The sequence below is a fragment of the Pinus tabuliformis genome, chromosome 9 (assembly GCF_031772625.1).
Source record: "Pinus tabuliformis cultivar Carrire ecotype Pingquan chromosome 9, CPIR1, whole genome shotgun sequence".
Classification (NCBI taxonomy): domain Eukaryota; kingdom Viridiplantae; phylum Streptophyta; class Pinopsida; order Pinales; family Pinaceae; genus Pinus; species Pinus tabuliformis.
The window spans coordinates 1,469,120,264-1,469,136,305 of record NC_142307.1 but is presented as its reverse complement, the minus strand read 5'-3'; the positions used below and the strand labels follow the sequence as shown (position 1 = coordinate 1,469,136,305).

The 16,042-nt window shown below is 37.0% G+C and overlaps 2 protein-coding genes across 2 annotated transcripts; both read left to right on the top strand.

Moving 5' to 3' along the window:
- The first annotated feature begins 217 nt into the window (after positions 1-217).
- Positions 218-2,884, top strand: LOC149154150 (uncharacterized). Its single transcript, XM_089444062.1, has one exon. It carries the CDS (start codon positions 218-220, stop codon positions 2,882-2,884), a length of 2,667 nt encoding a protein of 888 aa, XP_089300188.1.
- A 1,735-nt stretch (positions 2,885-4,619) lies between these two features.
- LOC149154149 (uncharacterized) lies at positions 4,620-6,997 on the top strand. Its single transcript, XM_089444061.1, has 2 exons — positions 4,620-6,869; positions 6,992-6,997. Exons 1-2 carry the CDS (start codon positions 4,620-4,622, stop codon positions 6,995-6,997), a joined length of 2,256 nt encoding a protein of 751 aa, XP_089300187.1.
- The last annotated feature ends 9,045 nt before the right edge of the window (positions 6,998-16,042 follow it).

Sequence of the window (16,042 nt, the reverse complement as noted above, 5' to 3'; positions counted from 1 at the left end):
CAACCGCAAAAACCATAAAATATTTGAACGTCTCAGTAAATCCCTAATTCGCCTTGAAATTCGCAGAACCAGAATCTCCTTGTGGAAGTTATCCACGAAAGCCTTCAAGACCCACTTGAAACTTGCGGCTACAATCAAAGAAGACATCTGGAGAATTATAGATGCATCCACAGCACTAAAAGCCAGCAGAATAAGACAAGCCTCAGAATTAAGACATATGAAAAAACTCAAGAATCTAGAACAACAATCGTACAACAATCAGCGTGAACATGCCGCAGGGTTATACGGGTCCAATTTACGCAGTATCTTCAGCAAAATGCCACGTAGGGCAAACCTCAGCATCCTGGCGAAAGGAGATGAGAACGCATCTAACAACCGAGACTTTATTACAAGGCACAGCAGCGTAAAGAAAATGTCGCAGACGGAAGGAGCTGGGTCTAAAACAACAGAAGGAATTGACATTACGCCTCAGCGCAGTCCGCAGATGACATCATACGGTTGTAGCAGCATCCACGAAACCGAAGCCCCCTGCAGCAGCGTAACTACCATAGCAGCAAGGGATCACTGGCACAGCAGCATAGCAGATACACGCACTAAGTCAAACGCTGTTACTGGAATGTTAAATGTCGAAGCAACAATCGCGGTTAAGGAAGCCGATCCGTGTAAACCAGCAACTATGCCGCAGGAGGAAGGAGTTAGGTCGAAGACAAGAGCAGGAGATGAAAGCACTGCGCAGCCGGCAATGGGTCGCAGGTATGTAAACTTTGAAAAACCGCACAGTATTTTAGATGACAAGGTCACTACGAATAGTAATAGTTTAGTAGGGTGTAATTCAAACAATTTAATTAGGATGGATAATATAATTAATGTGGATAATAAGAATAACAATAGAAATTATTCATCTAAGAAAACCGTACTCGGCAAAACGAATAAAGCTGAGAACCATAATATAAAAGCTAACCTAATAATTGAAAACACAGATTCGAAAACCATAAACGAAAAAGTGGTTAATATCTCTTCTTACAAGCTAAAAAAGGAAGAAGTCGAGGTCCTTAACAGAGGTCTAAATTTTGCCTTAGCCCCCAGTAGAATCCCCAAGGAAGAAATTATATGCAGTTTAGAGGACGGAATCAAGACTCTCAGCAATGAAGACAAAGAGCTAATTAGACAGGAATGCGCTGTCATCCTAAGAAAAGCTAAACCTCCTAAAAGAAACCTAAACCCTCAACAGCTCGAGGCCATAAGAAATCTAAGAAATAATAAGGACATTGTCATTCTGAAAGCAAACAAAAGTGGCACCACTATCATTATGAATTATGAAGATTACGTAAACAAGATGAAAGACCACTTATATAATAGTGGAAGCTACAAAAAATTTGAAGAAAACCCCATCTCTAGAATTACTAGACTAGTAAAGAAAACCATTAAAGAAACCAATCTTGACGATAAACTAAAAAAGCGCCTTACCCCTGACAGTGAAATCACTCCCCGGATTTATGGAGCCCCTAAAATACATAAAAAAGATGTTCCGTTAAGACCTATAGTCAACACTATAGGATCTCCCACTTATGAATTAGCAAAATATGTCGCCAACATCCTAGCTCCGCTAGTTGGAAAAACCAGCTCTTACATAAAAGATTCCAATCAATTTGTCAAATTCATCAAAAACACAACATTAGATCCTGAAGACAAAATGGTTAGTTTTGACGTAGTACAACTCTTCACCAAAATTCCCCTTGATGAAGCCATTCAAGTGATCAAAGATGTGGCAGACCCCCAAACTGCAAAGTTAGCTGAAATTTGTCTCCGCTCAACCTTCTTCTCCTTCCAAGGTGAAATCTTTGAGAAAAATTCAGGTGTTGCTATGGGATCCCCTCTTTCACCAATTGTCGCTAATCTCTTCATGGAAAAATTTGAAACCAAGGTTCTTGATACATACCCTTTAAAGCCCAAGTTCTGGGTCAGATTTGTTGATGACACAAGTGTCAATTGGCCACATGGGGAGGAAGAGCTCAACAAATTTCTGAACCATCTCAATAGCATATCTGAAGACATCAAGTTTACAATGGAAATGGAGGAGAACAACTGCATTCCTTTCCTTGACATTCTCCTTATAAGAAACAAAGATGGTTCCATAGGAGATAAAGTATTCAGAAAAAAAGCTCACACCGACAATTACCTCCATGCTGACTCACATCACCACCCACCTCAAAAGATGGGGGTACTACACACCCTCTTCACCAAAGCTTGTAAAATTTATGATGATAACCACACTGATGAAGAAATTACGTACCTAAAAAGAACTTTCGCCAACCTAGGATACAATAATAAAAACATCCACAAAGCTATTAAAAAGGCAAAATCTGGGAACAACATTAACAAAACAAGTAACCCCGTAGCTTCTAATGCCTACCTTCCCTACATTCAAGGCGTCACCGACAAAATAGCCAGAATTCTCACGAAAAAAGACATCAAAACCTCTTTCAAACCTTTGTCTACTATCAAACAAAATATGAAATCTGTTAAGGACAGCCAAGATCAGCTTCAACAAAAAGGTGTTTATGTCATTAATTGCTCATGTGGTAAACAATATATAGGGGAAACTGGCAGGTCTGTAAGGATAAGGCTCAAAGAACATAGCGCTGATATCCGTAAAGAAAGAACTCACTCTTCTGCTTTAGCTGAGCATGTAGGAAAAACAAACCATCACATATGCCTGGAAGACACCAAAGTCATTGCTAATGAAAAGCACCATTTCAAGCGGAAAATTCGTGAAGCAATAGAAATCATTAAGCATCCTAGTAACCTTAATAGGGATGGAGGCTGGGACATTAGCAAAAATTGGAACTCCCTTCTTAGAAAAAGTTATCCCTCTTCCACCTAGCATTCCCCTTCCCCTCATATTCCCTGCCTTAACTAACCCCCCCTCTCTCTTCCTTAGATTCTTACTTTCAGTTAGATTATTTGACCTCTTTTATTCTTATAGTTCTAGGCTTACCTTTAATCTTAGATAATAAATCTAGATTAGTTAGCAGCATATAGCTAGGTTAATAAAGCAATATAAAACCAAGTTGATTAACTTAGTCAATAAAACATTATGAATCTAGGGCAATAGCATTATAGAACTAAATTAATTAAGCAATATATAGCAATGGTAAATTGGGCAATATAAAACTAAATTAATTATACAATATAAAACCTAGTTAAAAACAATAAGCTAAGAGAACTATACAATAGGTAACTTAGTTTATAAAACAACATAAAACCAAGTTAATTAACTTAGTTAATTAAGAAATATGTAACTAAGTTGTTAAACAATATAAAACTAAATTATTTAAGCAAATTATAACTAAGCTAATTATCAATTATAGAACTAAATTAACAATACAATATAAAACCAAGTTCAAATCAATATTAAACTATGTTAATTAAGCTATACATAATATCTTAATATTATATACATTAGCTATTTAGCACAGTAAAAATAATAAGGTGAGTCATAAGTTATCAAGTCAGTGATATTTAATAAAACCAGACTAAAACTATCATAACATTGGTGCAGCGTTAAGTTTAGACTAGGTTAAAGCATTCGCATTGTTAAATAAGATCAAAATAATAAAATAACAGTTAGGCAAAGTATTAATCAAACAGTCGGCTCAGCGTCCTAAACTAGCATCATTCACCGTATTTATATCAAAATCCTTTTTCTTTTCTCTTCTCAGTATATCAAGTCCTGATGATGAGTCTTGCTCTAGGCTCGAAACGTCGACAAAAAAGAAGATGAACACTGTGGATTATCCGAATTCAATCTCTCAAAAACCACTCCACAGAAACCTGCAATCCAAAATTGTTGCCCTGTACGGAGGGGATACATGGAAAGAGATACGAAATCTCGAAAAAACAAGGATCAAAATACAGAGAAGAGAAACAGATCTAAATTTCCTCAAACAGTGTCACGATTCTAACCTTACCCTGCCCTTTGCCTGCATAAAACACAGATTACACAACCGCAAAAACCATAAAATATTTGAACGTCTCAGTAAATCCCTAATTCGCCTTGAAATTCGCAGAACCAGAATCTCCTTGTGGAAGTTATCCACGACAGCCTTCAAGACCCACTTGAAACTTGTGGCTACAATCAAAGAAGACATCTGGAGAATTATAGATGCATCCGCAGCACTAAAAGCCAGAAGAATAAGACAAGCCTCAGAATTAAGACATATGAAAAAACTCGAGAATCTGGAACAACAATCGTACAACAATCAGCGTGAACATGCCGCAGGGTTATACGGGTCCAATTTACGAAGTATCTTCAGCAAAATGCCGCGTAGGGCAAACCTAAGCATCCTGGCAAAAGGAGATGAGAACGCATCTAACAACTGGGACTTTATTACAAGGCATAGCAGCGTAAAGAAAATGCCGCAGACGGAAGGAGCTGGGTCTAAAACAAGAGAAGGAATTGACATTACGCCTCAGCGCAATCCGCAGATGACATCATACGGTGGTAGCACCATCCACGAAACCGAAGCCCCCTACAGAAAGTAACTACCATAGCAGCAAGGGATCACTGGCACAGCAGCATAGCAGATACGCGCACTAAGTCAAACGCTGTTACTGGAATGTTAAATGTCGAAGCAACAATCGCGGTTAAGGAAGCCGATCTGTGTAAACGAGCAACTATGTCGCAGGAGGAAGGAGTTAGGTCTAAGACAAGAGCAGGAGATGAAAGCACTGCGCAGCCGGCAATGGGTCGCAGGTATGTAAACTTTGAAAAACCGCACAGTATTTTAGATGACAAGGTCACTACAAATAGTAATAGTTTAGCAGGGTGTAATTCAAACAATTTAATTAGGATGGATAATATAATTAATGTGGACACTAAGAATAACAATAGAAATTATTCATCTAAGAAGACCGTACTCGGCAAAATGAATAAAGATTCTGAGAACCATAATATAAAATCTAACCTAATAATTGAAAACACAGATTCGAAAACCATAAACGAAAAAGTGGTTCATATCTCTTCTTATGAGCTAAAAAAGGAAGAAGCCGAGGTCCTTAACACAGGTCTAAATTTCGCCTTAGCCCCTAGTAGAATCCCCAAGGAAGAAATTATATGCAGTTTAGAGGATGGAATCAAGACTCTCAACAATGAAGACAAAGAGCTAATTAGGCAGGAATGCGCTGTCATCCTAAGAAAAGCTAAACCTCCTAAAAGAAACCTAAACCCTCAACAGCTCAAGGCCATAAGAAATCTAAGAAATAATAAGGACATTGTCATTCTGAAAGCAGACAAAGGTGGCGCCACTTTCATTATGAATTATGAAGATTACGTAAACAAGATGAAAGACCACTTATATAATAGTGGAAGCTACAAAAAACTTGAAGAAAACACCATCTCTAGAATTACTAGACTAGTAAAGAAAACCATTAAAGAAACCAATCTTGACGATAAACTAAAAAAGCGCCTTACCCCTGACAGTGAAATCACTCCCCGGATTTATGGAGCCCCTAAAATACATAAAAAAGATGTTCCGTTAAGACCTATAGTCAACACCATAGGATCTCCCACTTATGAATTAGCAAAATATGTCGCCAGCATCCTAGCCCCGCTTGTTGGAAAAACCAGCTCTTACATAAAAGATTCCAATCAATTTGTCAAATTCATCAAAAACACAACATTAGGTCCTGAAGACAAAATGGTCAGTTTTGACGTAGTACAGCTCTTCACCAAAATTCCCCTTGATGAAGCCATTCAAGTGATCAAAGATGTAACAGACCCCCAGACTGCAAAGCTTGCTGAAATTTGTCTCCGCTCTACCTTCTTCTCCTTCCAAGGTGAAATCTTTGAGCAAACTTCAGGTGTTGCTATGGGATCCCCTCTTTCTCCAATTGTTGCTAATCTCTTCATGGAAAAATTTGAAACCAAGGCTCTTGATACATACCCTTTAAAGCCCAAGTTCTGGGTCAGATTTGTTGATGACACATGTGTTAATTGGCCTCATGGAGAAGAAGAGCTCAAGAACTTTCTGAACCATCTCAATAGCATATCTGAAGACATCAAGTTTACAATGGAAATAGAGGAGAACAACTGCATTCCTTTCCTTGACATTCTCCTTATAAGAAACAAAGATGGTTCCATAGGACACAAAGTATTCAGAAAGAAAGCTCACACCGACAATTACCTCCATGCTGACTCACATCACCACCCAGCTCAAAAACTGGGGGTACTACAGACCCTCTTCACCAGAGCTTGTAGAATTTCTGATGATAACCACACTGATGAAGAAATTACGTACCTAAAAAGAACTTTCGCCAACTTAGGATACAATAATAAAAGCATCCACAAAGCTATTAAAAAGGCAAAATCTGGGAACAATATTAACAAAACAAAAAACCCCGTAGCTTCTAACGCCTACCTTCCATACATTCAAGGCGTCACCGACAAGATAGCCAAAATTCTCATGAAAAAAGAGATCAAAAATTCATTTAAACCCTTGTCAACTATCAAACAAAATATGAAATCTGTTAAGGACAGCCAAGATCAGCTTCAACAGAAAGATGTTTATGTCATTAACTTCTCATGTGGTAAACAATATATAGGGGAAACTGGCAGGTCTGTAAGGATAAGGCTCGAAGAGCATAGCGCTGATATCCGTAAAGAAAGAACTCGCTCTTTTGCTTTAGCTGAGCATGTAGGAAAAACAAACCATCACATATGCCTTGAAGACACCAAAGTCATTGCTAATGAAAAGCACCATTTCAAGCGGAAAATTCGTGAAGCGATAGAAATAATTAAGCATCCCAGTAACCTTAATAGCGATGGAGGCTGGAACATTAGCAAAATTGGAACTCTCTTCTTAGGAAAAGTTATCCCTCTTCCCCCCCGCGTTCCCCTTCCCCTCATATTCCCTATCTTAACTAACCCCCCCTCTCTCTTCCTTATATTCTTGCTTTCCGTTAGATTATTTGACCTTTTTTATTCTTATAGTTCTAGGCTTACCTTTAATCTTAGATAATAAATCTAGATTAGTTAGCAGCATATAGCTAGGTTAATAAAGGAATATAAAACCAAGTTGATTAACTTAGTCAATAAAACTTTATGAATCTAGGGCGATAGCATTATAGAACTAAATTAATTAAGCAATATATAGCAATGGTTAATTGGGCAATATAAAATTAAATTAATTATACAATATAAAACCTAGTTAAAAACAATAAGCTAAGAGAACTATACATTAGGTAACTTAGTTTATAAAACAACATAAAACCAAGTTAATTAACTTAGTTAATTAAGAAATATGTAACTAAGTTGTTAAACAATATAAAACTAAATTATTTAAGCAAATTATAACTAAGCTAATTATCAATTATAGAACTAAATTAACAATACAATATAAAACCAAGTTCAAATCAATATTAAACTATGTTAATTAAGCTATACATAATATCTTAATATTATACACATTAGCTATTTAGCACAGTAAAAATAATAAGGTGAGTCATAAGTTATCAAGTCAGTGATATTTAATAAAACCAGGCTAAAACTATCATAACATTGGTGCAGCGTTAAGTTTAGACTAGGTTAAAGCATTCGCATTATTAAATAAGATCAAAATAATAAAATAATAAAATAACAATTAGGCAAAGTATTAATCAAACAGTCGGCTCAGCGTCCTAAACTAGCATCATTCACCGTATTTATCTCAAAATCCTTTTTCTTTTCTCTTCTCAGTATATCAAGTCCTGATGATGAGTCTTGCTCTAGGCTCAAAACGTCGACAAAAAAGAAGATGAACACTGTGGATTATCCGAATTCAATCTCTCAAAAACCACTCCACAGAAACCTGCAATCCAAAATTGTTGCCCTGTACGGAGGGGATACATCGAAAGAGATACGAAATCTCGAAAAAACAAGGATCAAAATACAAAGAAGAGAAACAGATCTAAATTTCCTCAGACAGTGTCGTGATTCTAACCTTACCCCGCCCTTTGCCCGCATAAAACACAGATTACACAACCGCAAAAACCATAAAAATTTGAACGTCTCAGTAAATCCCTAATTCGCCTTGAAATTCGCAGAACCAGAATCTCCTTGTGGAAGTTATCCACGGCAGCCTTCAAGACCCACTTGAAACTTGCGACTACAATCAAAGAAGACATCTGGAGAATTATAGATGCATCCGCAGCACTAAAAGCCAGCAGAATAAGACAAGCCTCATAATTAAGACATATGAAAAAACTCGAGAATCTGGAACAACAATTGTACAACAATCAGCGTGAACATGCCGCAGGGTTATACGGGTCCAATTTACGCAGTATCTTTAGCAAAATGCCGCGTAGGGCAAACCCCAGCATCCTGGCGAAAGGAGATGAGAACGCATATAACAACCAGGACTTTATTACAAGGCACGACAGCGTAAAGAAAATGCCGCAGACGGAAGGAGCTGGGCCTAAAACAATAGAAGGAATTGACATTACGCCTCAGCGCAGTCCGCAGATGACATCATACGGTGGTAGCAGCATCCACGAAACCGAAGCCCCCTGCAGCAGCGTAACTACCATAGCAGCAAGGGATCACTGGCACAGCAGCATAGCAGATACGCACACTAAGTCAAACGCTGTTACTGGAATGTTAAATGTCGAAGCAACAATCGCGGTTAAGGAAGCCGATCCGTGTAAACCAGCAACTATGCCGCAGGAGGAAGGAGTTAGGTCTAAGACAAGAGCAGGAGATGAAATCACTGCGCAGCCGACAATGGGTCGCAGGTATGTAAACTTTGAAAAACCGCACAGTATTTTAGATGACAAGGTCACTACGAATAGTAATAGTTTAGCAGGGTGTAATTCAAACAATTTAATTAGGATAGATAATATAACTAATGTGGATAATAAGAATAACAATAGAAATTATTCATCTAAGAAGACCGTACTCGGAAAAATGAATAAACATGCTGAGAACCATAATATAAAAGCTAACCTAATATTTGAAAACACAGATTCGAAAACCATAAACGAAAAAGAGGTTAATATCTCTTCTTATGAGCTAAAATAGGAAGAAGCCGAGGTCCTTAACAGAGGTCTAAATTTCACCTTAGCCCCCAGTAGAATCCCCAAGGAAGAAATTATATGCAGTTTAGAGGATGGAATCAAGACTCTCAACAATGAAGAAAAAGAGCTAATTAGGCAGGAATGTGCTGTCATCCTAAGAAAAGCTAAACCTCCTAAAAGAAACCTAAACCTTCAACAGCTCAAGACCATAAGAAATCTAAGAAATAATAAGGACATTGTCATTCTGAAAGCAGACAAAGGTGGCGCCACTGTCATTATGAATTATGAAGATTACGTAAACAAGATGAAAGACCACTTATATAATAGTGGAAGCTATAAAAAACTTGAAGAAAACGCCATCTCTAGAATTACTAGACTAGTAAAGAAAACCATTAAAGAAACCAATCTTGACGATAAACTAAAAAAGCGCCTTACCCCTGACAGTGAAATCACTCCCCGGATTTATGGAGCCCCTAAAATACATAAAAAAGATGTTCCGTTAAGACCTATAGTCAACACTATAGGATCTCCCACTTATGAATTAGCAAAATATGTCGCCAGCATCCTAGCTCCGCTAGTTGGAAAAACCAGCTCTTACATAAAATATTCCAATCAATTTGTCAAAGTCATCAAAAACACAACATTAGATCCTGAAGACAAAATGGTTAGTTTTGACGTAGTACAACTCTTCACCAAAATTCCCCTTGATGAAGCCATTCAAGTGATCAAAGATGTGGCAGACCCCCAAACTGCAAAGTTAGCTGAAATTTGTCTCCGCTCAACCTTCTTCTCCTTCCAAGGTGAAATCTTTGAGCAAACTTCAGGAGTTGCTATGGGATCCCCTCTTTCACCAATTGTCTCTAATCTCTTCATGGAAAAATTTGAAACCAAGGCTCTTGATACATACCCTTTAAAGCCCAAGTTCTGGGTCAGATTTGTTGATGACACAAGTGTCAATTGGCCACATGGGGAGGAAGAGCTCAAGAACTTTCTGAACCATCTCAATAGCATATCTGAAGACATCAAGTTTACAATGGAAATGGAGGAGAACAACTGCATTCCTTTCCTTGACATTCTCCTTATAAGAAACAAAGATGGTTCCATACGAGATAAAGTATTCAGAAAGAAAGCTCACACCGACAATTACCTCCATGCTGACTCACATCACCACCCAGCTCAAAAGATGGGGGTACAACAGACCCTCTTCACCAGAGCTTGTAGAATTTCTGATGATAACACACTGATGAAGAAATTACGTACCTAAAAAGAACTTTCGCCAACTTAGGATACAATAATAAAAGCATCCACAAAGCTATTAAAAAGGAAAAATCTAGGAACAATATTAACAAAACAAAAAACCCCGTAGCTTCTAATGCCTACCTTCCATACAATCAAGGCGTCACCGAAATGATAGCCAAAATTCTCATGAAAAAAGACATCAAAACTTCATTTAAACCCTTGTCAACTATCAAACAAAATATGAAATCTGTTAAGGATAGCCAAGATCAGCTTCAAGAGAAAGGTGTTTATGTCATTAACTGCTCATGTGGTAAACAATATATAGGGGAAACTGGAAGGTCTGTAAGGATAAGGCTCAAAGAGCATAGTGTTGATATCCGTAAAGAAAGAACTCGCTCTTCTGCTTTAGCTGAGCATGTAGGAAGAACAAACCATCACATATGCCTTGAAGACACCAAAGTCATTGCTAATGAAAAGCACCATTTCAAGCGGAAAATTCGTGAAGCGATAGAAATCATTAAGCATCCCAGTAACCTTAATAGGCATGGAGGCTGGGACATTAGCAAAAATTGGAACTCTCTTCTTAGGAAAAGTTATCCCTCTTCCCCCCCGTGTTCCCCTTCCCCTCATATTCCCTGTCTTAACTAAGCCCCCCTCTCTCTTCCTTAGATTCTTGCTTTCCGTTAGATTATTTGACCTTTTTTATTCTTATAGTTCTAGGCTTACCTTTAATCTTAGATAATAAATCTAGATTAGTTAGCAGCATATAGCTAGGTTAATAAAGCAATATAAAACCAAGTTGATTAACTTAGTCAATAAAACATTATGAATCTAGGGCGATAGCATTATAGAACTAAATTAATTAAGCAATATATAGCAATGGTTAATTGGGCAATATAAAACTAAATTAATTATACAATATAAAACCTAGTTAAAAACAATAAGCTAAGAGAACTATACAATAGGTAACTTAGTTAATTAAGAAATATGTAACTAAGTTGTTAAACAATATAAAACTAAATTATTTAAGCAAATTATAACTAAGCTAATTATCAATTATAGAACTAAATTAACAATACAATATAAAACCAAGTTCAAATCAATATTAAACTATGTTAATTAAGCTATACATAATATCTTAATATTATATACATTAGCTATTTAGCGCAGTAAAAATAATAAGGTGAGTCATAAGTTATCAAGTCAGTGATATTTAATAAAACCAGACTAAAACTATCATAACATTGGTGTAGCGTTAAGTTTAGACTAGGTTAAAGTATTCGCATTATTAAATAAGATCAAAATAATAAAATAATAAAATAACAGTTAGGTAAGGTATTAATCAAACAGTCGGCTCAGCGTCCTAAACTAGCATCATTCACCGTATTTATCTCAAAATCCTTTTTCTTTTCTCTTCTCAGTATATCAAGTCCTGATGATGAGTCTTGCTCTAGGCTCGAAACGTCGACAAAAAAGAAGATGAACATTGTGGATTATCCGAATTCAATCTCTCAAAAACCACTCCACAGAAACCTGCAATCCAAAATTGTTGCCCTGTACGGAGGGGATACATGGAAAGAGATACGAAATCTCGAAAAAACAAGGATCAAAATACAGAGAAGAGAAACATATCTAAATTTCCTCAAACAGTGTCGCAATTCTAACCTTACCCCGCCCTTTGCCTGCATAAAACACAGATTACACAACCGCAAAAACCATAAAATATTTGAACGTCTCAGTAAATCCCTAATTCGCCTTGAAATTCGCAGAACCAGAATCTCCTTGTGGAAGTTATCCACGGCAGCCTTCAAGACCCACTTGAAACTTGTGGCTACAATCAAAGAAGACATCTGGAGAATTATAGATGCATCCACAGCACTAAAAGCCAGCAGAATAAGACAAGCCTCAGAATTAAGACATATGAAAAAACTCGAGAATCTGGAACAACAATCGTACAGCAATCAGCGTGAACATGCCGCAGGGTTATACGGGTCCAATTTATGCAGTATCTTCAGCAAAATGCCGCGTAGGGCAAACCTCAGCATCCTGGCAAAAGGAGATGAGAACGCATCTAACAACCGGGACTTTATTACAAGGCGCAGCAGCGCAAAGAAAATGCCGCAGACGGAAGGAGCTGGGTCTAAAACAACAGAAGGAATTGACATTACGCCTCAGCGTAGTCCGCAGATGAAATCATACGATGTAGCAGCATCCACGAAACCGAAGCCCCCTGGAGCAGCGTAACTACCATAGCAGGAAGGGATCACTGGCATAGCAGCATAGCAGATACGTGCACTAATTCAAACGCTGTTACTGGAATGTTAAATGTCGAAGCAACAATCGCGGTTAAGGAAGCCAATCCGTGTAAACCAGCAACTATGCCGCAGGAGGAAGGAGTTAGGTCTAAGACAAGAGCAGGAGATGAAAGCACTGCGCAGCCGGCAATGGGTCGTAGGTATGTAAACTTTGAAAAACCGCACAGTATTTTAGATGACAAGGTCACTACGAATAGTAATATTTTAGCAGGGTGTAATTCAAACAATTTAATTAAGATGGATAATATAATCAATATGGAAAATAAGAAAAACAATAGAAATTATTCATCCAAGAAAACCGTACCCGGCAAAATGAATAATGCTGAGAACCATAATATAAAAGCTAACCCAATAGTTGAAAACACAGATTCGAAAACCATTAACAAAAAAGTGGTCAATATCTCTTCCTATGAGCTAAAAAAGGAAGAAGCCGAGGTCCTTAACAGAGGTCTAAATTTTGCCTTAGCCCCCAGTAGAATCCCCAAGGAAGAAATTATATGCAGTTTAGAGGATGGAATCAAGACTCTCAACAATGAAGACAAAGAGCTAATTAGGCAGGAATGTGCTGTCATCCTAAGAAAAGCTAAACCTCCTAAAAGAAACCTAAACCCTCAATAGCTCAAGGCCATAAGAAATCTAAGAAATAATAAGGACATTGTCATTCTGAAAGTAGAAAAAGGTGGCGCCACTATCATTATGAATTATGAAGATTACGTAAACAAGATGAAAGACCACTTATATAATAGTGGAAGCTACAAAAAACTTGAAGAAAACCCCATCTCTAGAATTACTAGGCTAGTAAAGAAAACCATTAAAGAAACCAATCTTGACGATAAACTAAAAAAGCGCCTTACCCCTGACAGTGAAATCACTCCCTGGATTTATGGAGCCCCTAAAATACATAAAAACAATGTTCCGTTAAGACCTATAGTCAACACTATAGGATCTCCCACTTATGAATTAGCAAAATATGTCGCCAGCATCCTAGCTCCGCTAGTTGGAAAAACCAGCTCTTACATAAAAGATTCCAATCAATTTGTCAAATTCATCAAAAACACAACATTAGATGCTGAAGACAAAATGGTTAGTTTTGACGTAGTACAACTCTTCACCAAAATTCCCCTTGATGAAGCCATTCAAGTGATCAAAGATGTGGCAGACCCCCAAACTGCAAAGTTAGCTGAAATTTGTCTCCGCTCAACCTTCTTCTCCTTCCAAGGTGAAATCTTTGAGCAAACTTCAGGTGTTCCTATGGGATCCCCTCTTTCACCAATTGTCGCTAATCTCCTCATGGAAAAATTTGAAACCAAGGCTCTTGATACATACCCTTTAAAGCCCAAGTTCTGGGTCAGATTTGTTGATGACACATGTGTTAATTGGCCTCATGGAGAAGAAGAGCTCAAGAACTTTCTGAACCATCTCAATAGCATATCTGAAGACATCAAGTTTACAATGGAAATAGAGGAGAACAACTGCATTCCTTTCCTTGACATTCTCCTTATAAGAAACAAAGATGGATCCATAGGTCATAAAGTATTCAGAAAGAAAGCTCACACAGACAATTACCTCCATGCTGACTCGCATCACCACCCAGCTCAAAAGATGGGGGTACTACAAACCCTCTTCACCAGAGCCTGTAGAATTTCAGATGATAACCACACTGATGAAGAAATTACATACCTAAAAAGAACTTTCGCCAACCTAGGATACAATAATAAAAGCATCCACAAAGCTATTAAAAAGGCAAAATCTGGGAACAATATTAACAAAACAAAAAACCCCGTAGCTTCTAATGCCTACCTTCCATACATTCAAGGCGTCACAGACAAGATAGCCAAAATTCTCAAGAAAAAAGACATCAAAACTTCATTTAAACCCTTGTCAACTATCAAACAAAATATGAAATCTGTTAAGGACAGCCAAGATCAGCTTCAACAGAAAGGTGTTTATGTCATTAACTGCTCATGTGGTAAACAATATATAGGGGAAACTGGCAGGTCTGTAAGGATAAGGCTCAAAGAGCATAGCGCTGATATCCGTAAAGAAAGAACTCGCTCTTCTGCTTTAGCTGAGCATGTAGGAAAAAAAAACCATCACATATGCCTTGAAGACACCAAAGTCATTTCTAATGAAAAGCACCACTTCAAGCGGAAAATTCATGAAGCGATAGAAATCATTAAGCATCCCAGTAACCTTAGTAGGGATGGAGGCTGGGAAATTAGCAAAAATTGGAACTCTCTTCTTAGGAAAAGTTATCCCTCTTCCCCCCCGCGTTCCCCTTCCCCTCATATTCCCTATCTTAACTAACCTCCCCTCTCTCTTCCTTAGGTTCTTGCTTTCCGTTAGATTATTATACCTTTTTTATTCTTATAGTTCCAGGCTTACCTTTAATCTTAGATAATAAATCTAGATTAGTTAGCAGCATATAGCTAGGTTAATAAAGCAATATAAAACCAAGTTGATTAACTTAGTCAATAAAACATTATGAATCTAGGGCGATAGCATTATAGAACTAAATTAATTAAGCAATATATAGCAATGGTTAATTGGGCAATATAAAACTAAATTAATTATACAATATAAAACCTAGTTAGAAACAATAAGCTACGAGATCTATACAATAGGTAACTTAGTTTATAAAACAACATAAAACCAAGTTAATTAATTTAGTTAATTAAGAAATATGTAACTAAGTTGTTAAACAATATAAAACTAAATTATTTAAGCAAATTATAACTAAGCTAATTATCAATTATAGAACTAAATTAACAATACAATATAAAACCAAGTTCAAATCAATATTAAACTATGTTAATTAAGCTATACATAATATCTTAATATTATATACATTAGCTATTTAGCGCGGTAAAAATAATAAGGTGAGTCATAAGTTATCAAGTCAGTGATATTTAATAAAACCAGACTAAAACTATCATAACATTGGTGCAGCGTTAATTTTAGACTAGGTTAAAGCATTCGAATTATTAAATAAGATCAAAATAATAAAATAATAAAATAACAGTTAGGCAAAGTATTAATCAAACAATCGGATCAACGTCCTAAACTAGCATCATTCACCGTATTTATCTCAAAATCCTTTTTCTTTTCTCTTCTCAGTATATCAAGTCCTGATGATGAGTCTTGCTCTAGGCTCGAAACGTCAACAAAAAAGAAGATGAACACTATGGATTATCTGAATTCAATCTCTCAAAAACCACTCCACAGAAACCTGCAATCCAAAAAGGGATATATTGCGAAGTCACACTACCTTGGGATAACTTAGACTATTCTTGTGATATTGAAAACCATTGAAGTTTATGAATTAAAGACTTAACTTCAAGTGGCTCAAGGTGTTGAAAAGTGTGCAACAAGAAATTCTTGTTGAGAATGCAACAAGATGATGGAGCTTAGTGGAAAGGAGTCGCCTTCACTAAGTG